At 56.8% G+C, this 24,939-nt stretch overlaps 1 protein-coding gene across 2 annotated transcripts in view; it reads left to right on the forward strand.

Annotated features, from left to right (window-relative positions):
- MGAT5B (alpha-1,6-mannosylglycoprotein 6-beta-N-acetylglucosaminyltransferase B) overlaps positions 1–24,939 on the forward strand; it is a 64,878-nt gene that overhangs the window by 17,787 nt on the left and 22,152 nt on the right. For both annotated transcript variants that reach the window (XM_069481744.1, XM_069481745.1), the window contains exons 4-8: positions 7,238–7,353; positions 7,961–8,034; positions 8,916–9,086; positions 9,811–9,975; positions 10,567–10,736. In XM_069481744.1, coding sequence (XP_069337845.1) covers positions 7,238–7,353; positions 7,961–8,034; positions 8,916–9,086; positions 9,811–9,975; positions 10,567–10,736 — 696 coding nt within the window. The remainder of the gene's footprint in view (positions 1–7,237; positions 7,354–7,960; positions 8,035–8,915; positions 9,087–9,810; positions 9,976–10,566; positions 10,737–24,939) is intronic.

The following is a 24,939-nucleotide window of genomic DNA, read 5'->3' on the forward strand; positions in this document are numbered from 1 at the left end:
CTGTTCCTGGAGCACACTGATCCCTGCTGGCCACAGGGCCTTTGCTCCCCCAGCCTGGCATCAACACCCCAGCTTTGCTCCACTGGTGGGGAGTAGTGATGCCACACACAGCCACCCCAGCTCTGCCCTGTTACAGTGGGATGAGCGTGTGTGTGCATGTGTGTGCATGTGTGTGTGTGTTGATGTATTCACTTGCGGTTCTGGAGAGAGGAGTCCTGTCTGTTCTCACCTGGGGAAGGGCCCAGACCCTTGGTCCTCTGTTCAGAGGCCTCCCCAGCTTCAGTGGAGGCTCTGGGTGGGTCTGGGGGTGCTGAAGCAGAGCAGTGACATGCAGGTGAGGCTGGACCCTGGCGGGGGTCCCTACGTCCCAGGTGGTGTGTGTGAGAGACACAGAGGGAGTACATCTCCTCGGCTCCTGTGTCTGGCTCTGTGTGTGTGTGTGTGTGTGTGTGTGTGTGTGTGTGTATCTCCCGGTACGCGTGTCTGCGGGCACCTGTGTGCGTGTCTCTGTGTTTTAAAAGGCAAACGATCAGTTTCATAATAAAACAACAACTCCCAGCAAGCACCCTGCCAGCTGCGGGGCAATCAATACCCCCACTAATCGAATGCAACCCGCATAAAACAGGGCAGAAGGTGGAATTAAGCTTCCTTCCCGAGGCCACCTGGAGACCTTGTTCTCGGGGCCGGGGGGGACTGGGCTGGAGTCGGTGATTACCTCGTGGGGCTGCAAAGAGGGGCCTCTTTAGGGGGCTGGCCGGACACTGAGGTCGCAGTGTCCACGAGGGGTCACTGTGATGGGTTTGGGCTCCTCCAGGCAGGAAGGGAAGGCCTCTCAGGGAGGGTGTCTGTTAGCCTGGGAAGTCCCTGTCCCCCCACCCCCAGAGCAGTCTGCAAATCCCTCACATCTCAGAGGCTGGCTCAGGCCACCCCCGCCCCTTCCCTCGACTACGCCCTCTCGGGGCGTCCCTGAGGCTGGGCCTGCCTCTGGGGCATTTGTATCCTCCGAGCCCAGAGCCTGGCACTGAGCAGTAGACATGTGGGAGGGCCAGAGACGGTGGGACCTCCTGGGACCCCTCTTCTGAGCTCTGGCCTCCCCCTGCCCCACCTCTCCCCTGCATGGGCTGGGTCTTCACTGCCGCCGTCCGCGCTGCTCTGCCGGAAGCAGAGGCTCATCTGGGTTAACAACCTTCCTCATTAAAAATGCATGGACTGAGATATAAAAGGAAAGAAACAAAAATATAATACAAGTAGGACTAAAGGGCTCTCGGTCATTTGTGCCAGTTGGACGGAGACGGGTGCATTCAATGGTGGGATTGGGGCTGAGGGTGTTGTCCCCGTGTCCTCCCTGCCCAGGCTGACAGAATGAAGGTTTGTACCCTGGTCGTGGGTCCTGTAGGGTTGGAGGGGTGTTGCCTGGGAAACTCCTCCTGCCAGGGCAGTTTCGGCCTTTGCCTCCTGCCGGGCTTATCCCGGTAGAAACAGCCCTGAGGGTCCCAGCCCCTACACCGGGGCTGGAGTGGCCGGCCTTTCACCCAGTCAAGCCTTGGCCTAACGTCCTGTCCCTTGCCGGCCCTGAGCCCACCTGGACCCCTTCCAGGAGAAATGGTGCATTCTGCTGTCTCAAAGCCCACTTCTTGGCACCAAATGCCCAGCGTGTAAGGGACGGGAAATGGGTTTTCTTCACGCAAACCAGCTTCGTCTCAGGGCAGCCTCTCTGATTCATTGAATCCAGAGTTCCACCCCTGGCTCCGGGCTGCTTCCTTTCCTGAGGACAATGCCCCTGTAGGCTCGTAAACACCAAGTGCGTGTCCAGACCTGTGTCAGGGAGGCCCAGCTCCCTGTTCTCCCCTGTGCCTGCTGCCCCAGCTCCCCCAGGGGCAGCCTCTGCACCTGCCCCCTCCCCAGCCACGGTGGCCGGTTCAGCAGTACCCTTGGCTGGGCCAGGCTGGGCTGGGCTGGGCCTGGCTGAGCAGGCTTTGCAACCAGGTTGCCTGGTTGGAACCTGATTTTCCCACTTTATAACAGCTGGGTGACCCCGAGCAAGGCAACCTTGCTGTGCCTTGGTTTTCTCATCTGTACAATGGGAGCGTTAAAAGGAGTTGTGACGTTGTCGTGAGTGTTGAATGAGATAACATAATAACGAGCTTGGCAAGAGCGTGCTGGTGGCTGTGAGCTATTTTATTGTCATTATCGTTAGCGGAACGGTTTTCTCTCACGTTCTCCTAACAGTCTAGGAAAGCCCTGCCTCCCGGCTGCCTTATGGCTTAAAGGGCATCCCTCCAGAAAAAAGATTTAAATTGCATCATTTGCCTAGGGCTGCCGTAACAGAGTCCCGCAAACAGAGTGGGTTCAACAGCAGAGATAGATTGTCACGAGGTCTGGGGGGCTGGACGTCTGGGCTTCAGGTGCCGGCAGCCGAGCTTCATCTGATGCTGCTGGGGAGGGACGTGCCCCAGGCTCTGTCCCAGCTTCTGGTAGTTCCTTGGCTGGTGGCAGTGTCACTGCAGTCTTCATGTGGTTTCCTCCCTGTGTGCGTATTTGGGGCCAAATTTCCCCTTTTTATAAGGACACCCGTCCTATTGGATCAGAGCCCCGCTCTGCTCCAGTGTGAGCTCACGTTAACTTCACTGATTACATCTGCGGTGACCCTATTTTCAAGCAAAGCCAAATTCTGAGCTGCTGGGGGTTAGGACTACAGCATATAAATGGGTAGGGAGGACAATCAACCCATGGGAAAAATTGTATTTTATGACTGCAGTGGCATAAAGATGAAAATATTAACATTACATATTAAAACATTTTCTACAAGGTTTCTTCCCCTCATCCCAATTTTTAAAGAAAGCCAAACATTTTCACGGGTCCCTAAAAGCGTGGTGAACCCCAGCTCGCCCCTCCTGGCCTGGGTGGAGACGGCAGCCTTGGTGCCACCCACTCCGTGTTGCCGACACTGGGCGCTGTGCTCCTCGGGCCCCATCGGCGGGAGGCCGCTGTCCACCACCCGCCGCCCACCCCGCACCCCGCCCTGTTCTCTTTCCCACCCATGTCTTCCCCAGGTCACAGATCTGCTGTGGTTTGAGGCCTCACAACCTCTACTTTTATTGTCCTTTTTAGGAACGCTTCACAGGGAGAGAAGCCTAATCATATATTATTTGGAAATAGAAAGTGCTGCGCAAATGCTAAGTCCAGTATAATAATAGTGACACCAAGTAATTCTGTTTTGAACAAGTAGAACTTGTTAAATCAGACAGATGCCATCTGCACTATTTAAAGCCTGTGCTAGTGGTATGTTTTATGCAGAAACACGTATCGTAGGAAAAGTGCTGAATCCCCAAAAAGTAAAGTGCTTTGCTCTGTAGCTGGGCTTATGAACTTCCTCTGGGGAATGGGATGGCTGCTGTAAGTAGGGAGCAGAAGCACATCAAGCATGTATTGAGTACCTACTGTATGCCAAGTGCTTTACCTTCAGCCTCCTCTCTCATCCCCACAAAACTCTGTTATTCAGATTTTATAGGAGTTCAAACCTGAGTTCAGAGAGGTTAGGTAACTTGTCCAAGGTCACACAGCTGTGAAGTAGAGTCGGGATTTGAATCCAGGACCTCTGACTTCAAAGCTCTCACTCTTTCCAATAAACCTCTGAATGATGAGGACAGTCACTGCGCCGGGGTTTGAAAATCAGGGGCATCCCTCGATTTCTCCCTCTCCCCTGAGAGCAGCAGAATTAAAGCTTGGCCTTCAGAGAGAGGAAGACGGGTGGGGAAGGGAACTTCCTGACAGCAGGGGTGGCCGGGAGAACGCAGACTCTCTCGTTGTGATGTGTTAAGGACCATTTTCCCTCGATGCTGCAGACGGTGACTGTGTTAGTCTCCTAGGGTTGTAGTTAAAAAATCACCACATACTGGGTGGCCTAAACAACAGAAACGTGTTTTCCCACAGTTCTGGAGGCTGGAATTACGGTGTCAGCAGGGCCGTGTTCCCTCTGTGGGCTCCAGGGGAGAATCTTTCCTGCCTCTCCCGGCTCCCGGTGGTCGCGGCAATGCCTGGTGTTCTTTGGCTTGCAGACCCGTCACTGCAGTCTGTCTCCACCGTCACGTGGCCTTCATACAAGGGCCCCAGTGATGGGATTTAGGACCAGCCTCCTGCAGTCCGACCTCATCTAACTAACTACATCTGCAAAGACCTCATTTCCATACAAGGCCACATTCTGAGGTGGCAGGTGGATGTGGATTTTGGGGGACACTATTCATTCTGCAGTGGTGGAGCCCCTGAGCTCGTGGCCCTTGCTGGGCAGTGCCAGGTGCCCAGCACGTCCCTGTCCCTGAGGCTCCATTTGGGGTTTCAGGGCAGCCACTCACAACCACACCCCACAGCGTGGGGGGCTCAGAAAAGTGATCCGGCGCCTCAAGGGAGAGCTGCCTTCGGGAAGGGTTAAACAGGGTTGGGGTCCCACAGTCTCCAGTGACCTGGAAGGACCCCCAGGCTGGTCCCTGACGTGGGTTGTGTGTGTCCCGGGGTCTCTGGTTAGAAGTTGGGACAGGCCACCCGGCCTTCCCCGCCCCGAGCACCCCCGTCGTGACGGGAGCCCAGAGCCCCGTCTGGGCTGACCCAGCGGCATTGCGGGCTTCCCAGTGGCCTCCACACTGCGGCCACCACCTTTGGTCACCTGAACTTTCATTCCCGTCAGAGGAGTAGCCGTCCTGTCCCTGGAGGTTGGTGTGGAAGGCAGGTCCCAGTCGTCACTGGGAACTGATTCTGGGGCCAACAGGACGTCAGTCAGATGCCCCTTCTCCGGCTAACCGAGGTGTCCTCAGCGAGCCACCATTGCTCCTAGAAGGTACAGCGATCTTGGCGTCACGGTGGTGTGTGGCCCTTCTCGGGGGTGCGGGGCGTGAACAGACACACGGTGTGTGTGGTGCTGATGTTTCCTGGAGGGAGAGAGAGGAGGGGAAATGTCCAGAAAACCTCCTGGGGTGGACAATGACGAAAAGAGGTTGAGACCCCTCGTCTAACCCAAACCCATTTTGCGCAGTTTCAGCCACAGCAGTGACAGTGCTGTTTACACAGACAGCTCCTCGCTGCGCACTTGACACCTTTCCTCATTCAGCACTCACAACTCCACCAGGTAGCTGGCGTTCACGTTCACGTCTTTGTCGTGCAAGGCGAGAACAGTGAGCACAGAGAGGCTAAGCGACCTGCCCAGGGTCTCACAGCTCACAAGGGCTGAGCTTCACCTCATCTCACATACTGCTGTGAGTTGAAGCTCGGTGATCTGAAGACCAAAGAGAAATATCCTTGCTGCCTTCTGCCTGAGAACTTTGTGAGCAAAAGAAGCACCTGGCTTTTAAGTCTCTTCTCATTCTTATTTGTGATCTCACAGAAGGCTGTGCAGGGTGAACTGTGTCCTCTAAAAAGTTGTGTCTGCATCCTAACCCGCAGGGCCTGTGACAGTGACATGTGGATACAGGGTCTTTGCAGACATCATCAGATTAAGATGAGGCCATGCTGGCTTAGGGTGGGCCCTAGTTCCATGGCCGGTGCCACAAAACAGGAACTTGGACACAGACGCAGAGGGGGAGAAGGCCGTGAGAGGACGGGGCAGAGGCTGGGATCACACGGCTGCCGACCGAGGAGCATCACGATTGCCAGCTGCCGCCGGAGCTGGGAGAGGCGAGGAGGGCGTCTCCCCGGAGCCCAGGAAGGAAGCAGCGCTGCCGGCACCCTGCTTTCTGACTTCAGCCCCAGGACTGCGAGAGGATGAATGCGTGTGGCTTTGAGCCACCCAGTTCGTGGCAGTTTGTGGCGGCAGCCCCAGAAAACCAACATGAAAGCTGTGCCGGTTGCATTTTCAGAGTCCCTGGTTTGTTTTTCCCAAAGTTGGCACTGGAGCGTGAGCTAAAGGGCAAGAGGATGGACTGGATTGTGTGTGCATGTGTGTGTACATGTGTGTGCATACACAAATGTGTGCACACGTGTGTGCATGTGTACGTGTATATGTGGGGGGCTCGTTCCCCTCCCCTGTCATCTGCCTTTTGCTCCCCCTCAACCTCCGCATCTGCTTCGCCCCTCGTGTGTGGGGCCACTGCCCCTCCTCTCCTTACGGAAAGTGGGGGTGGAGGAGGGTTGCTGGGAGGACAGGTGGGCTCCGAGGGACCCCACTGCGCCTTCCCTGGTGGGCAGCTCACCATCCCAGAGAGGAGGGGAGGTGGGGTTTGCAGACCCAAGCGGAGCCCAGGTTGGAAAAATCCTTCCTTTAATCCCCATTATACGTGGCAATAAAGACCCAGCACCTCGCCTCGTATGGGGATAAATGGAGCTTAAACTGAGCCACACAGCCAGGGGAGAGGTGGGGATCAAAGGGACCGGGATTGATGTGTTACAAAAGGCAAGCCGCTTCCTGGAGAGAGGCCCCCAGGGCGGTCCTGGCACGAGAAACTCCCAGCACAGCGGAATCTATCTCAGTAGAAGTTTTTGCAATGAGATAAATAACGGCCTATGATGTCTGATAAACTTCTCCAAGAGTCGAGTAGTAATCAACACAAGGACATAAATTCTCCAAAAGGAAAAACAGGCCGGTGTCATTGTGAGGTGGAGGGCTGTGACGGTGGTGGCAGTCAACTCAGTTAAGATCCTGGGAAGGATTCGTTCTCGAGCAGCCAATGATAGTTCACTAGAGTTTTAATATTTGGCAAGTCCCCACAGGCTTCCGTGGGTGGAATTCATCCTGGCACAGGACAGCCCCTTGGGAGGAGACAGAGACACAGACTCAGGGCAGCCGCCGTGCCTGGGAAAACAGCCTTTGTCACCTGGTGGGGGTTGTCCCTGGACAGATCCTGTCTGGGCTCTTGAATAGAATTCCTCTGCCTGTTTCAGCCCCAGGCACCGCCTTTGACACATGTGCGACACACGCAGACACACCCAACATGTCCAGATATGGGCATACGTGAGACATGGACACGTGTGCAGATGTGGGCGCCCATGTAAATATGGGCACACGTGTAGATACGGACTCATACAGATGTGGGCACACGTGCAGACATGTCCTGCACCTGCAGATGGGCTTTCCCGTATGAGTGCAAACTCGTGTGCGCTGGATGGGGGCAGGCAGCCAGCTCCATCTCCCGCCCTTCCGTCCACTCGGGGTGGGGTCCGGGTGCCTTTGCCCTCTGACCTTACTGGCGGGCGCTCCCGGGAAGGTCACCCAGGCAGGGTCCGAGGCTCACCTCCAGCTTCTCCCACCCAGCTTGGCCCCCGGGGCTGGCCTCATGGAGCGGATCCAGGCCATTGCCCAGAACGTGTCTGACATCGCCGTGAAGGTGGACCAGATCCTGCGGCACAGCCTGCTCCTGCACAGCAAGGGTGGGTGCCCCAAGCCCCCGGCACCCTCTGCCCCCCGGGAAGCCGATGTACTGGGAACTGCGTGGGCCTTGGGGAGGCGGGACACCTGGGGTGGGGCCCCAGCCCCTCCTGACAGCAGCTCTCCTGGCTCTCTGGAGCCCCACTTTTGTCAGGGGGACTTGGGGTTCACCTCAGCCCAACCTGGCATGAGGGTGCTGAGGACAGAGGAGGCCCCTGGAGTTTCAACTGCTGGGGTCAACAGTTCTGAGGATGAGGCTCTCTGGGGAGAGCTCTGGGCAGCCCCTGAGTTCCCCGTGCTGTGGGGCTACAAGCCTCATCTCTGCCCTTGGAAAAGGTTGGGGGGCGTGGGGTGCGTGCATGAGGTCTGTTCATACCAGCTCCTCATCGGTCCTCAACCCCTAAGGAGGCGGGGACGTGGAAGAGGGCAGCCCAGGCCTGGGGACGGCCTTGCACGTGGGCTGTGCAGCTAGTGGGCTTTCAGGTGAGAAAACGCAGGCACAGGGTCATGTGGGCCACTGGCCCCCCTCCACCCAGGCCAGTGCACTCCTCATGCCTCTCTCCGCGGCCCTTCCCTGGCCCGGGTCGGCAAGTTGACCTCTCCCTACAGTGTCAGAAAGCCGGCGGGACCAGTGCGAGGCACCCAGCGACCCCAAGTTCCCTGACTGCTCCGGGAAGGTGGAGGTGAGGCCTGGGGCAGAGAGCTGGGCAGGAGTGGGCGGCTCCCCTGCCGGGCTGTGTCCCGGACTCGCTCCAGGACTCTGTTCCCAGCTGGGATATCGCTATGGAGGGCCTCTCTGCCCAGCCCTGACCCTGCCCCAGGCACCAGCCGGCAGAGGCCAGCCCCCGGGAAATGGCCTCTCTGTGAGAGAGGGCCCTGTCCGCCCAGCCCATTGGCCCAGACTCCTGGCGGGGTGAGCCTCTCTCGGGGCCTACAGTGCCTTTTTACAGCAGACAAACTATTAAATATACACATGCCACCACCAGCCCTCTGTTCTCACTCCTCCTGGCCCACCTCAGGGCCCCTCTGGGTGCATGAAGTCTGTCCCTGCAGGAGCCAGTCGCAGCCAGAACGCTAGCTCCTCACTGGTCCTGAGCTCCCTAAGGTGGGGGCAGTGGCACTGCAGACCCTTCCTGGGTGGGTCCTGCCCTGGCCCCAGCCTTTGCCCCCTTGGAGGCTGCCCCCTGACCTTGACCTCTAGCAGAACCCTGCTTGGGGAGGAGGAAACAGGGAAGGAAGAGGGAGACAGCCAGGCCCACGCTGCTGCACCTCCCGGCTCTGTGCCCCAGAAACTCGACCTGGCCCTGTCTCCGGAGTCCTCCTCCTTCCAGGCCTGGGATGGTGGTCTGGCCCCTCCTTCTCTGGGGTCCTTGGAGGCCAGGGCAGGGGCTGGGTTCTGGCTCAGCTTCTCTTCTCTGCTCTGGCCCTTGCTGCTGCATCATTAGGGTGCCACATGGGCTGCGTCCTGGGGGACCCCAGGGCCCTGGGGACGTGTGCAGGGGGAGCCTGAGGGGTGTGGGCGGGGCTAGCACTGGCTCCCCGCCCAGGCCTGGCCTCTCCGCAGTGGATGCGTGCCCGCTGGACCTCCGACCCCTGCTACGCCTTCTTTGGGGTGGACGGCACCGAGTGCTCCTTCCTCATCTACCTCAGTGAGGTCGAGTGGTTCTGCCCCCCGCTGCCCTGGAGGAACCAGACGGCTGCCCGGGCCGCCCCCAAGCCCCTCCCCAAAGTCCAGGTATGCTTGGGAGGAGGGGAGCCAGTGAGGGGCTGGCGGGCGCGCCGGCTGGCCGTCCTCAGGGACAGGGCAGGAAGCCTCCGCCCTGGGTGGAATGAGACCCACCAGCTCTGCCAGGTGGCCGGGCAGGTCCCAGCCCGTCCTGTTGGACAGACAGGAGGCCAGCCTGGTAGTGCCCTCCTGCTCTCTGTGGATACTACCAAGCCAGGCCTCCTCGTGGGGCCCCTTAATGGACTAGAATACAGTAGCAATAGCTGTCACTACCGAGGGCTTTCTGTGCGCCAGACACTCGATTTGTACTTAAATCTCCCCCCCCCATGCACCTGAGACCGTCCTTCCCAGAGGAGGAAGCCGAGGTTGGAGGGCTGAGTTAGCGGGTTCGAGGCACACAGTTGCTGTGGCACCGGCTCGGCCCCACCCTGGCCTTTGGAGCCTGGGCCTGCCCACTGCCCTCGCTGCCTCCCTGTAGTGGCTGGGCTCCCTGGGGACTGTCACAGCAGGCCACCTCCTTGGAAGGGCTTGAGGCACGGGGTTAGTTGTAGCTGGGGTGGCTGTTGCAGGGTGACAGTGGGGCTCCTGGACTTTGGGGTCTGGCGTGTGGGAGGAGCTGGAGCAGGCCTGGCCTCACGGGAGGGTGCCAGCCCCTGAACCCAGGCCGGCGGGGGTAGTGGTGGCATGGCCGCGGGTCTTGGGGCTGGGAGAGCTGAGGTCCCGACCCCTCCAGGCAGTCTTCCGGAGCAACCTGTCCCACCTCCTGGAGCTGATGGGCAGCGGGAAGGAGTCCCTGATCTTCATGAAGAAGCGGACCAAGCGGCTCACAGCCCAGTGGGCACTGGCCGCCCAGCGCCTGGCGCGGAAGCTGGGGGACATCCGGCGGGACCAGAAGCAGGTACGTGGTCCTCTGCTCACTCAGGGAGCTGAGCTCAGGGGGCTTGGGTGACATGCTCTGGGAGAGAGGGGTCGGGTGGCAGAGTCTAGATAGTGCTATGGTGGCCCCCAGCCCTTCTCAAGGCTGGGGAGAGTGACAAGCCCCTGAGGGCTCCTGCTTTCCCTGGGGGACACCCGGTGCTTGTCAGGCAGAAAAGCCACCGTGTTTGCCTGGCGGGTTGGGAACAATGAAGCCTGGCTGGGAGGTTTGTTGGCTCAGCCCTCCCTGCCTCCCTCCGCCCGATACATGTTTACACAACTCTCTCACGTAGCCCTTGTATTTCTTTCAGAGCCCCTGTCATTTCACGAAATTGTGTCTGCCTGTGTAGTGTTGCCTACCTCTCCCATCTGAACATCTCTCCGAGAGGGCAGGCATGCGACTGTCTTTCTCATCTGTGTGCCCGATGCCCGGCATGGTCACTCTGGTGCCAGAAAGCACCTGCCCAGGCCCAGCCTGGAGACAGTGTGTGTGCTGGCTGTCCCCTGGCTGGTGCCCAGAGCGGGACTGAGTGGCTGCCCCTCCACACTGACCCTCTGTGTCCTCCCGCCCCAGATCCTGGTCCACATCGGCTTCCTGACGGAGGAGTCTGGGGACGTGTTCAGCCCGCGGGTCCTGAAGGGTGGGCCCCTGGGGGAGATGGTGCAGTGGGCGGACATCCTGGCCGCGCTCTACGTCCTGGGCCACGGTCTACGGGTCACGGTCTCCCTGAAGGAGCTGCAGAGGTGAGTGCTGGGGAAAGCCACTCGCCCCAGGCAGGGAAGGGGTGAAGGGGAACCCGTCCCCCTGAGCTCCTGCTCCACCTGCAGGTCCCATGTCCCCAGACCCTGGGAGGCTGCCTGGTGTTCTGTGGGATGTTGCTGTCCCTCATTCCCTCTCCACCTGCCCTGTCTGCCTGCCGCCTCCTCCGTGCTGTTGCCTGTTCAGGCTTGGGATGCACCAGGGAAGCGCGTTTGCACAGAGCTGTTCAAACAGGGGCCCGTCGCCATCTCTGGGCGGATGGAACCCTGGTGTCTTTGCTCCGGGGCTGACCCATTTTGGCCTGTGGAATTGAGCCACATGTCTGCCTGCCGTCCTGGGGCAACTTCTTCTCTGGGACTGGCTCCTTCCTGGGTCTATTTTGGGATCTGAAGACCTGGAGGGTGGTGGGAGGGTCGGTGATGCCCTCCCCTTCCCCAGTGCTGGGCTTCTGGGGTCCCTCTGATGCTGCTGGAGGTGGAAGAGTGGCGGTTAGAGGCTCCCCTGGGGGCATGCGGGGAGGTGGGGCTAAGGCTGATGTCGAGGGGATAGGAGTGTGTGTGTGTATGATTTGGTTTATTTTTAACCTCTATCTGTGGAATGTAGAAATATGTAAGACTTTTCTTCCTTTATGTATTAATATTTATTATGTGATGTTTGATTTATCAAAATATGTGTACACTGTGCTCTGAAGCACAAGAATAAAGCGCCCCCCTGTGCTTGCGACCTCCCACTTACCATCCAGAACGTCATCAGGGACCTGGGGCCGTCCAGGCCGTGCCCCCCCAACCCCGCCTGCCCCGCCCCCCGCAGAGGAAACCTATGACTTGAATTTTGTGTATACAATTCCTTTTCTTTTTTAAAAAGTTAATTGTTTATTCATAAACAATATATGGTTTGGTTTAGTTTAGTTTTGAGCGTTGGAGGATGGCATGTACCGTCTCGTAGTCTCCAGACTTGAGTTTTTCTTTTTTCTTTTTTTTTTTTTTTTTGAGACAGAGTCTCACTCTGTTGCCCAGGCTAGAGTGAGTGCCATGGCGTCAGCCTAACTCACAGCAACCTCAAACTCCTGGGCTCAAGCGATCCTCCTGTCTCAGCCTCCCGAGTAGCTGGGACTACAGGCATGCACCACCATGCCCGGCTAATTTTTTCTGTATCTATTTTTAGCTGTCCATATAATTTCTTTCTATTTTTTTAGTAGAGATGGGGTCTCGCTCTTGCTCAGGCTGGTCTCGAACTCCTGAGCTCAAACGATCCGCCCACCTCGGCCTCCCAGAGAGCTAGGATTACAGGCGTGAGCCACCGCGCCCGGCCCAGACTTGAGTTTTTCAAACTCACTGTGTTTCAAAGACTCATCCATGTTGTTCATGTGGCTATAGCTTGTTCATTTTCGTTGCTGTATAATATTCCAGTGTGTGAATGCCATAATTCTTCATCAGTTTTCCCATCTGTGGATATTTTTTCCCGTTTTTAAAAAGGATTTTGAATAATGCTGTGGTGGCCATTCTTGTACGTGTCACCTGGTTGGTTACCTGCATACGTTTCTCTGGGTGTAGAATTAGATGCACAGTTGCTGGGTCATAGGGTGTGTGAGAATTCAGCTTTGTAAGATAATGCCAAATTGTTTTCCAGAGTGACTGCACCAGTTCACAGTCCCGCCACTGTGTGGGGTCCCCTGGGGCCACATTCTCACCTGCACTGAGGGTTATCAGACGTCCTGACTGAGGGTGTGACATAGCGTTAGGATATCTTGTTATGGTTTTAACTCGCATTTCCTGACAACTAACCAGGCTGAGCATCCTGGCATGTCATGCTGTTCTGTTGTCTTGGTGAGACGCCCATTCGTGTCCTTTGCCATCTTTCTGCTGAGTCATCTCCACGCTGAGTTGCAAGGGTTCTTTATTTGTATATTGTGGGTATAAATCCTCTGTGAGTTACATGAGTTAAAAAATCTCCTAATTCCTAATTTGTGGCTTGTCTTTTAAATTTCTTTCTTTTTTTTTTTTTTTGTGAGACAGAGTCTCACTTTGTTGCCTGGGCTAGAGTGAGTGCCGTGGCGTCAGCCTAGCTCACAGCAACCTCAAACTCCTGGGCTCAAGTGATCCTCCTGCCTCAGCCTCCCGAGTAGCTGGGACTACAGGCATGGGCCACCATGCCCGGCTAATTTTTTCTATATATATTTTTAGTTAGCCAGATCATTTCTTTCTATTTTTAGTAGAGATGGGGTCTCGCTCTTGCTCAGACTGGTCTCGGACTCCTGATCTCAAGCAATCCACCCGCCTCGGCCTCCCAGAGTGCTAGGATTACAGGCATGAGCCACTGCGCCTGGCCTGTCTTTTAAATTTCTTTATGGGGTGTTTTTTTTTTTTTTTGAGAAACAGAGTTCTTAATTTTAATGTAATCAAAGTTAGCAATCTTTTTCTTTGTGGTTATTAATAGAAATTTTGTGCTTGGTGGAATTTCTATTCCTCCTTTTCATTGGATTTTTAAAAAGTTTTTATTGATACATAATTGTACATATTTATTGGGTACATGTGATGTTTCACGACATGCATAGAATAGGTAGTGATCAAGTCAGGGTATTTGGGGTGTCCATCACCTCAAGTATTTATCATTTCTATGTGTTGGGGACATTTTGCGTCCTCTCTTCTAGCTGTGTTGAAATGTACAATACACTGTTGTTAGCTGCAGTCGTCCTACTCTGCCACGGAATGTTAGGAGGAACTTGCTCCTGTCTAAGGGTATGTTTGCACCGATTCCCCAACTTCTCTTCCCGCCCCCACCTTTGATGAGATTGTTCCTCAGGGCATAACTGAGAAAGGCCTCCGAGTTGTTGCTCGCTTGTGCATAAACTTTTCTTCGTCAGCCCATGAACTCCCAGGTGATTTTCCAGTGGATATGTGAGCCCCCCCGCCCCGCCCCAGGGCCCACCCGCTACCTTGCCGGTCGGTTTGTTCTAGTTTCTATTTCTGATCGTCATTTTCCTCCTGGCCACCAGCGCTGGCGCTCCGTAGCACGGGAGTGTTAGAGAGAGGAGGATGCCGATGGGGACCAGGCCATCGACAGTCCTAGGTCCCCAGGGCCGGGCAGCTACTCAGCCTCTGCAGTTCTTTCCTGCAACTTGGAGTCTGCCCTGGGACCTGGTCAGAAGGAGGGACCCGGACCAGTTGTACTGAATAGGGAAGGAGGAGGCTGTGTCTGGGTTGTGTGGCTTAGGAGGGCACTAAACTACCTAGTGATTTCAGTTTTCGTCCTCAAGATCTGAAATTCACACTGCTGGAATCATTCTTTTAGGTTAATGCTCTTATCTCCCGTGTAGATAAAAAAGTGTCTCTAGAGGGAAATGGCACATGTGAAGATACTGAACAGGGGCAGCTCGGTGACAGGGGCTGATGAAGAGGCTGCACACTTGTGGCAACGCTGGGAAGTCCAGTCCACATGGGGAGCATCTTCTAGTGGGGGAGGTGCCCACCTTGAAGTAGCAGAGCTCCCGCCAGGCTGGGAGCTGTCCCCAAGAGCTGGTGCTGAACCCACGACACACTCCCAAAGCTGGGAGAGGGAAACAGCACATCCCTCACTCTGGTTCTCACCCTGGTGACATCTGGCTGTCAGATCCAGCTGTTTGCATTGTGCAGGCCACTTCAGGGCTGAAGTGTGCCCACCTGCCACCCACCAGCGCCCACTGCTGCACACCTTGCTGTCTGAACAGAGAGCTCAGGAGGTGCATCCATATTGTCTGTGGAGTGGAACGCTGCAGAGACAGCTAACATTTGCAAATAATGAAAAGAGGCAATATTTCCCTGGCCTGGAAGCTTCCTACAGGAAAGTCAGATGGGGCAGAGATGAGGGGGACGGAGAGGAAAAGGGACCTAGCTGGGGAAGCTGAAGAGGTCCTGAGCTGTGGGTGGCATACCAGTGGCTGTGGCTAAGCATGGGCCAGACCTGCCTCGGGCAGAGCACCAAGCGAGGATGTGGTGGCCCTTGGCTCGTGGGACCTCAGAGACCTCAAGATGCAGCAGGAAGAATTTGGGGGGAGGGAGCTTTCCTCCCCTCATCCTGGGCTCTGCCACACACGACGTCCCTTGTGAGTATGGAACTTCCTTCTGTCAGGATCACAGATGCCTCGCTCCACTGCAAGGTTAGGCGAAGTCACGTTTATCCAACAGCACTCAGCTTGGTTCCTCCCTTCTGATGGTGCATATTGGGGCCAGGGAGGTGAGGATGTCCTTCCCCTGTGCACCCTCAAGGAATGGGCAGCTTCTCCCACGCATTCATGACAGCCCAGCACAGCACTTAAGAGAACCGTCCTTCCTCAGAGAGGAGCAGAGATTTGGCAAGGCTCCTTGGGAGGTGGGAATTTAACTCCATTGTTCTGCTTCTCAGTCCAGGCTGGGTTTCTCTTGTCAACCTCACCCTGAGTTCTTACTGGGCCAGAGCACGGCCTCCTCCTCTGGCCACTCCCCTGGCCTGTGGGCAGCATGGCTGCCATGGCCCCTCGCAGGGCAGTGATGATGGGGTCGCTGCACTTGGGAGGCCCTAGAGGTGAGGCCCTGGTGAAAAGTGCCAAGAGTGGGAAATGCCCCTCTGCTGCCATCTCCTTCACTATTCACAGGCACTCATACGTGTGCAGGCACATATATGCACACACGCACACGCACAGACCCACACGCATGCACACAGTGCACACCCATTCACATGCTTGCATGAATATGCATCCATTCACATGCTTGCATGAATATGCATGCTCCCATTCACATGCTTGCATGTGCACCCCATGGGCACATACAAATGCATGCTCCTGCACATGCAGATGCAGTGCACCTATGCATACACACACATGCATGCCCTCAGGCACACCCTCTTGCACACACGTGTGCCCCACACCCTACAGAGAATCAATGTCTTTCTACCAAGGCTTCACTTCCTGCCAGGCTCCTGCAGACCTGAAATTTCCAGAATCAGGTGTTCCAGGGATGTCCCTGCGTCTCTGATTTGCAGCTCGTTGAATGGGCGGGTCCAGGGCTGTGGTCAGATGCTCTGGCCCTTGGTGCCCTGCGGGGTGTATGTGTGAATGAACGATCTTGCTCAGATGGGGCAGAATGGTGTGAAGAGCTCAGCCGCCTCTAGGGCATATCCTTACCAGATACAATGTAAAAACAACTAAAAGTAAAAATAAAAACAAAACCACGTTCCCTAGCATTCCCCAGTTACATCTATAAAATTAACAGCACCGGCGGTGGGTGGGACAGGTGCAGGGTGGACGTGCTAACCCTGGTGCCGCAGGAACACCTGAAGAACCTTGGAAGTGTACCAGCACCTGGGCCTTGCTCTTGGCGGCGCTGGTTTAATCTATCTGGGGTGGGGCCCAAGGGCCAAGTGCTCGAAGCTCCCCAGGTGGTTCTAGTGAGCATCAAGGCTGAGAAGGGAACACGCTTGAGGCTGTGGCTTTCCAAGCCCCCCTAATACACAGTCTGGGTGGTGCGGGGCTGAAGCATTGCGGAATGTGTGAACCCATCTTCGTGGCTTCGTCAAAATACCTGTCCTCAGTGTCCCCGGGGCAGTCCTGAGGGTGGCATTAGGGCTGGGGGTGGGGGCTCAGGGCCCTGGAAGGTTGTGGGAAGAATGTGAGGCTCCTCCCCAGTCCTGCTTTGCGCTCCTGAGAGCACCCAGGGCCGCCTTGGTTACACAGGTGGGGCCGCATGGAGGGGTCGGGCCCAGGAGGCACCCGCTGGAGGTGGCCCAGATGACGGGTCCTCTGGCATCCTGCCCGGGCATCAGGTGGGAGCCCGCTGGCCTGGATCACACTTAGTGCCGCACCCTTTCTTGGACGTGCTTTTCTTCCTCCTTCCTTTGTAAAGTGGGGACATTGGTGAGCGTAGCTGGGGGGTGGCAGAAGTGAGGCCCAGGTGGAGGCAGAGCTGTGAGCTCCTCAGCACGTTCCCTGCCGGAGCCGCCCTGATGCTGCGTAAACGTGGCTTTGCAGCCTCAGATGTGCGTGCGTGTCCCGGTCCTAGCGCTGCTCTAACGACGGACCACACTCTGCGGCTCAAACAGCAGAGATTCGCTGTCCCACAGTTCTGGAGGCCGGACGTCTGAGCTAAGGGTGTCGGCAGGCTTGGTTCCTCCTGAGGCTGTGAGGGAGACACTTCTAGGCCTTTCTCCTGGCTTCTGGCGGTTTGCTGGCGCTCTTCGGCATTCCTCGTCTTGTAGAAGCACCCCCGCGATCATCTCTGCCGTCATCTTTGCGTGGCCGCCTTCCCGTGTGCGTTTCCGTGTGCAGATTTCCTCTTCCTGCAAGGACACCAGTCACACTGGATTAGGGCCCACCTTAGGGACCTCGCCTTAACTTGATTACCTCTGTAAAGACCCCGTCTCAAAATAAGGTGGCATTCTGAGGAATTGGGGGGTGGGACGTCAACAAATGAATTTTGGGGGGTGACACAATGTAAACCCACAACAAGATGGTACCCATTTCAGCCTGGAAAGGGGTCCTGGGCAGAGATATCATTGAATACACATTGGGGGTGGGTGTCGCCTGCAGGAAGAGGCAGGAGCTTCCAGGACCTCAGCTCTCAGCCTGGGTAGCCGTTCCCTGGGAGCAGCACCAGGTTAATTTGAAAACAGGTCAACAGGATGTGAGGGTAATCTGAATTCCGAGAGCCTCGGCGTGGCTTCTGCGACAGACATGTCTCCCTTGGCTGGCGAAATGGCCTGCGTGGGAGGCGGCGGGACACAGGCGCGGCGTGTGCATTTGTTGCAGTTCATTCACAGATGTTCGCGACAGATGTCTCGGCCACTGACTAAGCAACAAGGCTGGACGGATGAGCCGGCTTTTCTCTGCACCTCGTGTTCGGGTGTTTTAATTAACCAGCTCGCTGGCGTGATGTTTGGGGCAGCGCACAGGCTCCACATCTGGCTTTGCTGCTACAAGATGTTCCAGGGTGAGGGGGGTGGCGTGCGGGGACAATGTGCTCTGTGATAAGACTGCGGCGAGGCGGAGTCAGTCCCCACCCACCGCCCCTGTGTGCGGAGGGAGGAGATGCCGCGCCGGAGCCCCCATCCGTCTGCTGCACTCCGGGACGCCCCTGCGTGTCCGGCTCCACGGTGGGCGTTTTGAAGTTAGGCCTCTCCCTCCTGCCTGTCCAGAATCACCGTGCTCATCAATTTTATCTGCATAATTTCAAGCACCATTAATAGTACATGGCATGAGGAAAAATGACCGAGCTCTTCCTCCATCCATGAGTGAAATTGGGTTTAGTAGAAAATTAGTTGTCTTAACTGGCAAATGATGAAAGCCTGAGAGGAGCGTGTTTAAATGAGGATCGGGGGGAACTCTCGGCTGTCAAGCAGGTGGCCAGCCTGGAATTGGTCCCCCACCGGGGACGTGTGTTCAAGGGAAGGACTAGGGAGGGTCCCCTGAGAATGACGAAGTCACACTGGGTTAGGGGCCACCCTCACGACCTCATCTTAACTTGATGTCACCTGCAAAGACCCTATTTCTAAATAAGGTCGCATGCACAGGTACTGGGGGTAGGACGGCAACATCTTTTGGGGGAGCACAGTGCAGCGCATAGCGGAAGGTGTGCTAACGCGTTTTCCAGGCCGGGAGAGTTGTGGGTGCGCTTCCATGCCCTCGGTTCCTCCAGCCCAGCCAGGCCAGCTGAGGCGGGTCTCAGGGTTTGAACCTGTTCAGATCTGGCTGTGACTGGCTCAAACTGGTCTGAACCAATGCGAACTGGGCCCAGCTGCTTGAAACCAGGTGGAATCAATCAGAATCAGGCTGAACTAGGCAGCTCAAACCGGCTGCTGGGTGGAGGGTGCTGCCGTTCTCAGAGGGGGAAGAAGAGAATGGCACAGGGTTTGGGGGCACCCAGGGAAGACCTTGCACTTGGGTTCACACATGCTGAGTGAGAGGCACCTGGTGGGGGGTGCAGGAGAGGTGTGGGGTGGAGGTGGCATCTCGGCAGCGGGAGCAGTTGTGGGGGAAATTGCCAAGTGGTGGGAAGACGGCTCGACAGCAAAGGCCTGGGAAACGCCAGCACGCACAGGCCCCGGGGATGAAGAGGTGCTGGCGAACGTGTGGCCGAGAGGAAAACCGGAAGGTATGGAGTCATGGGAGCCAGTGGGAAGATGCTTCTAGAAGGATGGTGTGTGCTGTGATGTCAGATGCCCATTACAGAGTCAAGAGGGGAACTGAGAAATGATTCAAGAATTGGGCCACATAGAAGTCACTGTTGACACTGGAAAGAGCCACTCTGGGGGATTTGTGGGCGGTGAGAAGCCGTGGCTGTGCGTGTGGGTGCTGCTTCAAGGAGTTGGGCTGTGGGGCGGCGGGAAAAGGGAGGGACCGGGCGTGGTGGACTCGCAGGCAGGTGTGTGAGTCTCCTGGGGCCGCCAAGTCACAGGACCATAAACTGGGCGGCTTAAACAACACAGATGTGTCCTCTTCCTTCCGAGGCTGCGAGGGAGAACCTGTTCCGAGGCTGCGAGGGAGAACCTCTTCCAGGGCTCCCCGCTCTCTTCTGGTAGCCGCAGCCGTCCCTGGCCCTGTACACGATGTTCTCTCTCTGTCTTCACATCCTCTTCCCTCTGTGCGCGTCTGTTTCCAAATCCCCTCTTTGCATGAGGACGCCAGTGGTACTGGGTTAGGGCCCACCCTAATGACCTCATCGTGACTTGATGATATGTGCAAAGACCCTGCTTCCAAATAAGCACACGCTCACAGGAGCTGCGCTTGGGCCTGCAACCTCTTTTGGGGAGACGCAGTTCAGCCCACAGTGCAAGGTGTGCCTGCTTGTTTGTCACGATGGGAAGGTTTCAAGCATGTTTGAGTGCTGGTGTGAAGGGGCCAGACGATGCTGAGGATGCAAGAGGGAGAGAGCATCGTGGACAGCGGCCCCAGGGGGAGGGACAGCCCCTCTGCCCCTCACAGGAGAGACGGGGAGGAGAGCAGGGTGTGTTGGGGATGCAGGACGTAAAGTGGAGGCAGTGGTGGTGAGGGGAGATGAGGAGCGTGGACAAGACTGAAACACTGGAACACGCCCCTCGGGCTTCACTCTGATTGGCAATGTGTTGTCCCTTAAAACAAAAAAATGATTTGAACCAAATATGGTAAAATGTTAAGACTTGACAAGGCTGGGAAGAAGTGTAGTAGCCATTAGATCATTATATTATTTTCTATGATTTTCTGGCTGCTTAAAATATTTCATGATAATGAGCACACAGATTAGGAAAAGGGAAGGAAGAACAGCATCTCGGCACTTGGCGGGCTCTGGTCAGTATTGGCTCTTCTCCCCGACCACTCCGAGAGGCAGATGACTGATTTGCACTACAAATCTCCCACCCCGCTCCCCTCTCCCAGTTCCTTCCCCTTCCTTCAGTGCCAAGGAGGCAGCTAATCTCCTGCCCATCGGGGACCTCTGGTTAGAGGCCCCCGAGGCCTTGGTGTAGGGAGCGTGCCCCTTGGCCGGCCCTGCACACTCTCCCTGCTTAGGGACCCTGGCTGAGCAGGGAGCGAACACATGAGCCACCCCTCCTAGCTGAGACACCTGACCCAAGCTAGCTGGCCACCAGAACCTTTCCCTAGGAATTTGGAGTTGGGCAGTGGAAGAAGACAGAGAAGGAGCAGCTACAGGTGTGGGGAGCATAGCAGGTCATGGTCATCGTAGCCAAATGCCATGGGAATTCTGGGACCACTGCTGCTGAGGCCTGGGGCTGCCCCGGCCCTTCAGCTGTCCTCGGGGTCCAGGAGACACGAGCCCTTGCGAAGGCCACCCCCACCTCCCACTCCACGCCGCTCTGGAGCCACCGTGTGTCTATTCTTGCAGATCAAGGCCCCTGACCAAGTCTTAACATTGGCCAGTACTCATGACTTACGGCAGCCACATCGCCTTTCCCAGCTGTGGCCTGCTGCACGCGCAACCCAAGTGGGTTGGGGAGGACTTGGGGAGAGTCAGACAAGAACCGAGGAGAAGGGCTGGCTTCCGGATGCTCCCGAGGAAGGTGGGGTTTATCCCTGGGGCAGAGGCATCAGGGCCTCTGCGAATCCCAGGGCCGTGGGTCTCCCTCCACCAAGTATAGACCAAGAGACGCTCTTGTCAAATGGCGGCTGGAGAGGAGGGAGGTGGGCAGTGGACGAGCTTTTGGAACAATCAGGGACTCTGGAAAGTGACCCCCCAGGGAGGGTCAAACTCCACTGTGGCTCTCGGGACAGGCTACACAGCTGGTCTGGGCATTTTTATTCCCAGTGGAGCCGGCAGGAGCATAGAATGGTACAAACAACCGCTGCGCTGCTTCTAGCTTCCCCTGGAATCACAGAGCGACTCTGGCTTTGGGGGAGAGATGCCTCTTCTGGGAGCCGGCTCCTCTTCTCACTCCAGGGTGCCGGCCACATCTTTCCTTTCAGCCCAAACCGCCCCCAGGGCTTGTTTTAATGGGCTTGAAAGCAGAGTCTTACCCCAAGGCCCCTGCACCGGTGGGATCTCGACATAGGTTTGCGGAACTGGTAGGACAGACAGCAAGAGCCCCTGGTGCAGAGAATCACCTGAGGAACAAAGAGAACCCCGATGCCCAGGCCCACCCCATGCGGGGCACATCGGTGGGCACATCGGTGGGCACTCGGCCGGCCTGGCCACCAGGAGTCATGGAGCCACCACGGAACCCCCATGGAAAGCCGCAATTGGGGCCCAGCATTTCCAGGGCGTTTGTTACTTAAACCGAGACCATCTGCAGCCGCGGAGCAGCTGGGGCCCAGCTCCCATCCCTGCGCCTCTTCCTGCAGCTGCAGCCGGACTGAGTCTGCGGTTTCCACCGGCTCCTGGGAGCCGAGACCCTATTCTTAGCCCCAGGTTCACTTCCTAGGAAAGATCGCTGGGGAAGGAAGTGTCAGCTTTGGACGACAGTCCCAGCGTGGGCCGCCTCATATGGGGGATGTGCTGCTCCCTCAGTTTCCCCTTTGGACCCCATCCCATGCTTCACCGTGGCTTTGGCTAAGGAGCCGTTAGCGTGAGCTCCCATCTGCCTTTAGACTCTCCTTTCTTCTAAGCCGCTGGCTCCAGGGGGACCTAGTGGCCTCCTTGGCTGTGGTCCGGGACCTTCCAGGGCACCAGGGTATGTGCAGGGACATTCGAGGACACCTGCCTGTTCAGGAAGTGGAAGTGGAGGGTGGGCCCGTCACGAGGGCATGGCGAGGCTGCTTCTGTCGGGCACAGGAAGGTCGGCCCATCCCGGGCAAGGAGGAGGCGCTGCGGGAGTGTAATTCCTTCCTCGTTAGCGATCCTGACCTCTGCTTCCCAAAGCGGCTCGTTAGGGCCCAGTTAAACCTCCGGGTCTCTTCTTTCTGCCCCCTGGTGTTCCAGGGAGGAGACAGGGGCCTGCTCCAGTCATGGGCCATGGGAGAGAGCGGGTCACTGCCTGAGATGCTCAGGAGGTGGGTGCTGGGTGCGTTCAGAGGGCCCTGAGGCCCCGGGGGAGACAGACCCAGGCTGCCCCGGCCACGCGTCCCCTTACAGGAGGTGTCCAGTGAAGCTGGAGACCCCGTGTGCACTCAGCACCTGCCGCCAAAGACCTGTGAGCACTTTGTAAGGATCCTTTCTGATTAGGTCCTTCCCACACCGAGCAAGAGAGAGAATAGTTTGTCCCGGACTTTGAGCACTACCTGGAGAGATTATTTCTAGCCACAGGCCAAAGGCACAGAGAGAAATAAAACCGGAGAATTTTTAGCTGAGAAGAGACTGTGTGGATTGGTCTGAGCACATGTCACACATGCGGAGGTGACACCAGAACGCGTCCCTGCCTTGTGCAAGGCTACCCGGCAAATCCGTGCAGAGCTCCTGCCCGGGGATGTTTTCTTTGCACCAGAATTCAGCATTTTGACTCCTTGCTGCAGGTTTTTTTTTTTATTGAGCGTAGGATTTTTTTTTTTTTTCTCCTCCTCCCTCATCCCATCTACCCATCCCACTCTTTGATCTTTTAGCACAGAGTGACTTAGTCAATCCTCTCCCAGATATTTGCTGAGCCCGGAGGTTGTTTATGGCAGTCCCAGGCAAGCGTGGGGGGCGCGGCTGGAGAAGACAGACCTCAACGCCTTTCCGGGGGCAGAGCGCTGGGCAGGGGAGCCCTGACTGTGGATGGGTTGGCTATTTTTTTAAATTGTAGTTAGATGCACATAAAATTTGCCATCTTAGCCATTTTGAAGAGTACAGTTCGGTGGCAAAGTGTGTTCACATTGTTGTGTCGCCACCACCAGCATCCACCTCCTTCTTGCAAAACGAAAACCTGTCCCCATTGAACAGTAACTCCCTGCTGCTCCCTCCTCAGAGGGTGGCTTTTCTGGGTGGGTGAATTTGGGCAGACTAAAGCCGGGCGACCTGTGGAAATGCCTCATTTCCCTGGATCACCCGCCCCCGACTCCTTTCATCCTGGTGTCTGGACTCCTACGGCCTGAGGGCACGCAGAAATGTATTCTGGCCACCCAGTCTGGCGATTCCCTTCCCGGGCACTGGGCCTGGGCAGTGGTGGAGGGGGGAGCTCGATGCAGGCATTTCAGGGACCTCCAGCTGCTGAGATCCAGCCGCCCTCCCCCTCCCCCATCCATGGGGGATACTGAGCAGTCTTGAGCCAAGAGTCCGGGAGAAATGAGAACTTGGCATTGGAAGTACAGGACGTCTGGGCAGGAGCCTTTTGAGGAGTCAGCAGGAAAGGTGGAATCGTACAGCCGAGCCTCCCTGGCCACCTTTGGCTGAAGGTCGCTGGGAGACGGCGTTTCCAATTCACGTCACTGCTCCAACCAACCACTCGGTGTAAAATTGCCCATAAAGTAAACTTGAATTATAAGGGATAAAACTGCAGCCCACTCTCGCTGTGGCTGACCCCTCTGCTCTCTCCGGGCGAAGCTCAGATTCCTTCGGACAAGAGCAGCGGGCGGCTGCAGACGCTTGTCTCCGGTGGAGTCCTGCCCTCAGATTGAAAGCCCTTGTTTACTGGGGTGGGAGACCCGGGCTTCTCATTAACTCCTCTTGGAAAGCGGATGTTGCTGTCTCGGGCCTGTTTGTCTCCCTTCCCTCCTTCCCACTGCAGTGCCCTTTCGAGTCATGTGAGGGCCACTTGCGCCCAAGCCCAGACGGGCAGGCCAGTGACCCAAGCACCAAGAGCCTGAGGGACCATGATGACACCCTCTCCCCTGGCCGCCTTGCACCCACCCACGTTCTCTCTCCAGATACACTTTTCTTGACCGAAGAATGTTAAGCGTTTGAACCAATTCTTTGCAAGGGGTTCGCCTGATCTGTTGGTGTGTTTATTCCATCATGAACACGACAGACGTTTATTGGGCCAGATTCTGTCCCCAGCCCTGAAATTTTAAAGATGACCTGACATTGGCCTCAAGGGGCCCCGGTTGGGAGGAGGTAAGTCAGGACAGCCACCAGGTGTGTCCCAGGTGTGGAGGGAGCGCAGGGGCATCGCAGGTAAGGCTTCCTGGAGGATGCGATGTTTGCTCAGCGATCTGGGGGTGAGGAGAGTCTTCTGGGCTCGGGAACAGGTCCCGTCACAGCAGGGCGCCGTCTCGTGGAAAGCGTGGCGGGAGCGAGGAGGGTTTGGTGAGGATGACTTGTGTCGCACCTGGCCTCCGTGTGACGGGCACAGGCGGTGTCAAGTCTCACTGTAGCCGGATGCTGGTGACAGCTGCCATCATGCTGTGGCTTCGTTATTCCCCCTCCGTTAATGTTCTTCCCTTTTCTTCTGGTTTCATCAAGACTTTGACTTCTTGCCGAGCAGGGCGTGCCTGTGTGAAGCCACTGCTCAGCACGGCGCCCCCTAAGCTCAGGTTTACGGTTGTTTCATCGCAGCGGGGCCTGGCTGCCCGGGTGGGCCCCGCACAGGGTGGGCTCAGCTGTCAGTGCAGAGTCCTCCGGCCCCTCCCTGCTCACTCCACGTGTACCCAGGGGTCCAGGAGAGGCTGCTGCAGACCCGGGGGCACAGGCCGTGGTGCAGGGGGCAGCAGCTGGTGCCCCAAGCAGCAGTTAGGCCAGGAAGCGTCCTTGACGTCCTGGTCCAGAAGGAACAGAACCCGGGAGGATGGGACTAAGTTGACATTGTAGAAAGATTCTGATCCCACCTCTGCTCCTTCCTGGCTGTGTGATCCTGGGTAAGTTCCTAAGCTTCTCTGTTTCCTAATCCGTAAACATGGGAACA

Source organism: Eulemur rufifrons, chromosome 9 (assembly GCF_041146395.1).
Source record: "Eulemur rufifrons isolate Redbay chromosome 9, OSU_ERuf_1, whole genome shotgun sequence".
In the NCBI taxonomy this organism is placed as follows: Eukaryota; Metazoa; Chordata; class Mammalia; order Primates; family Lemuridae; genus Eulemur; species Eulemur rufifrons.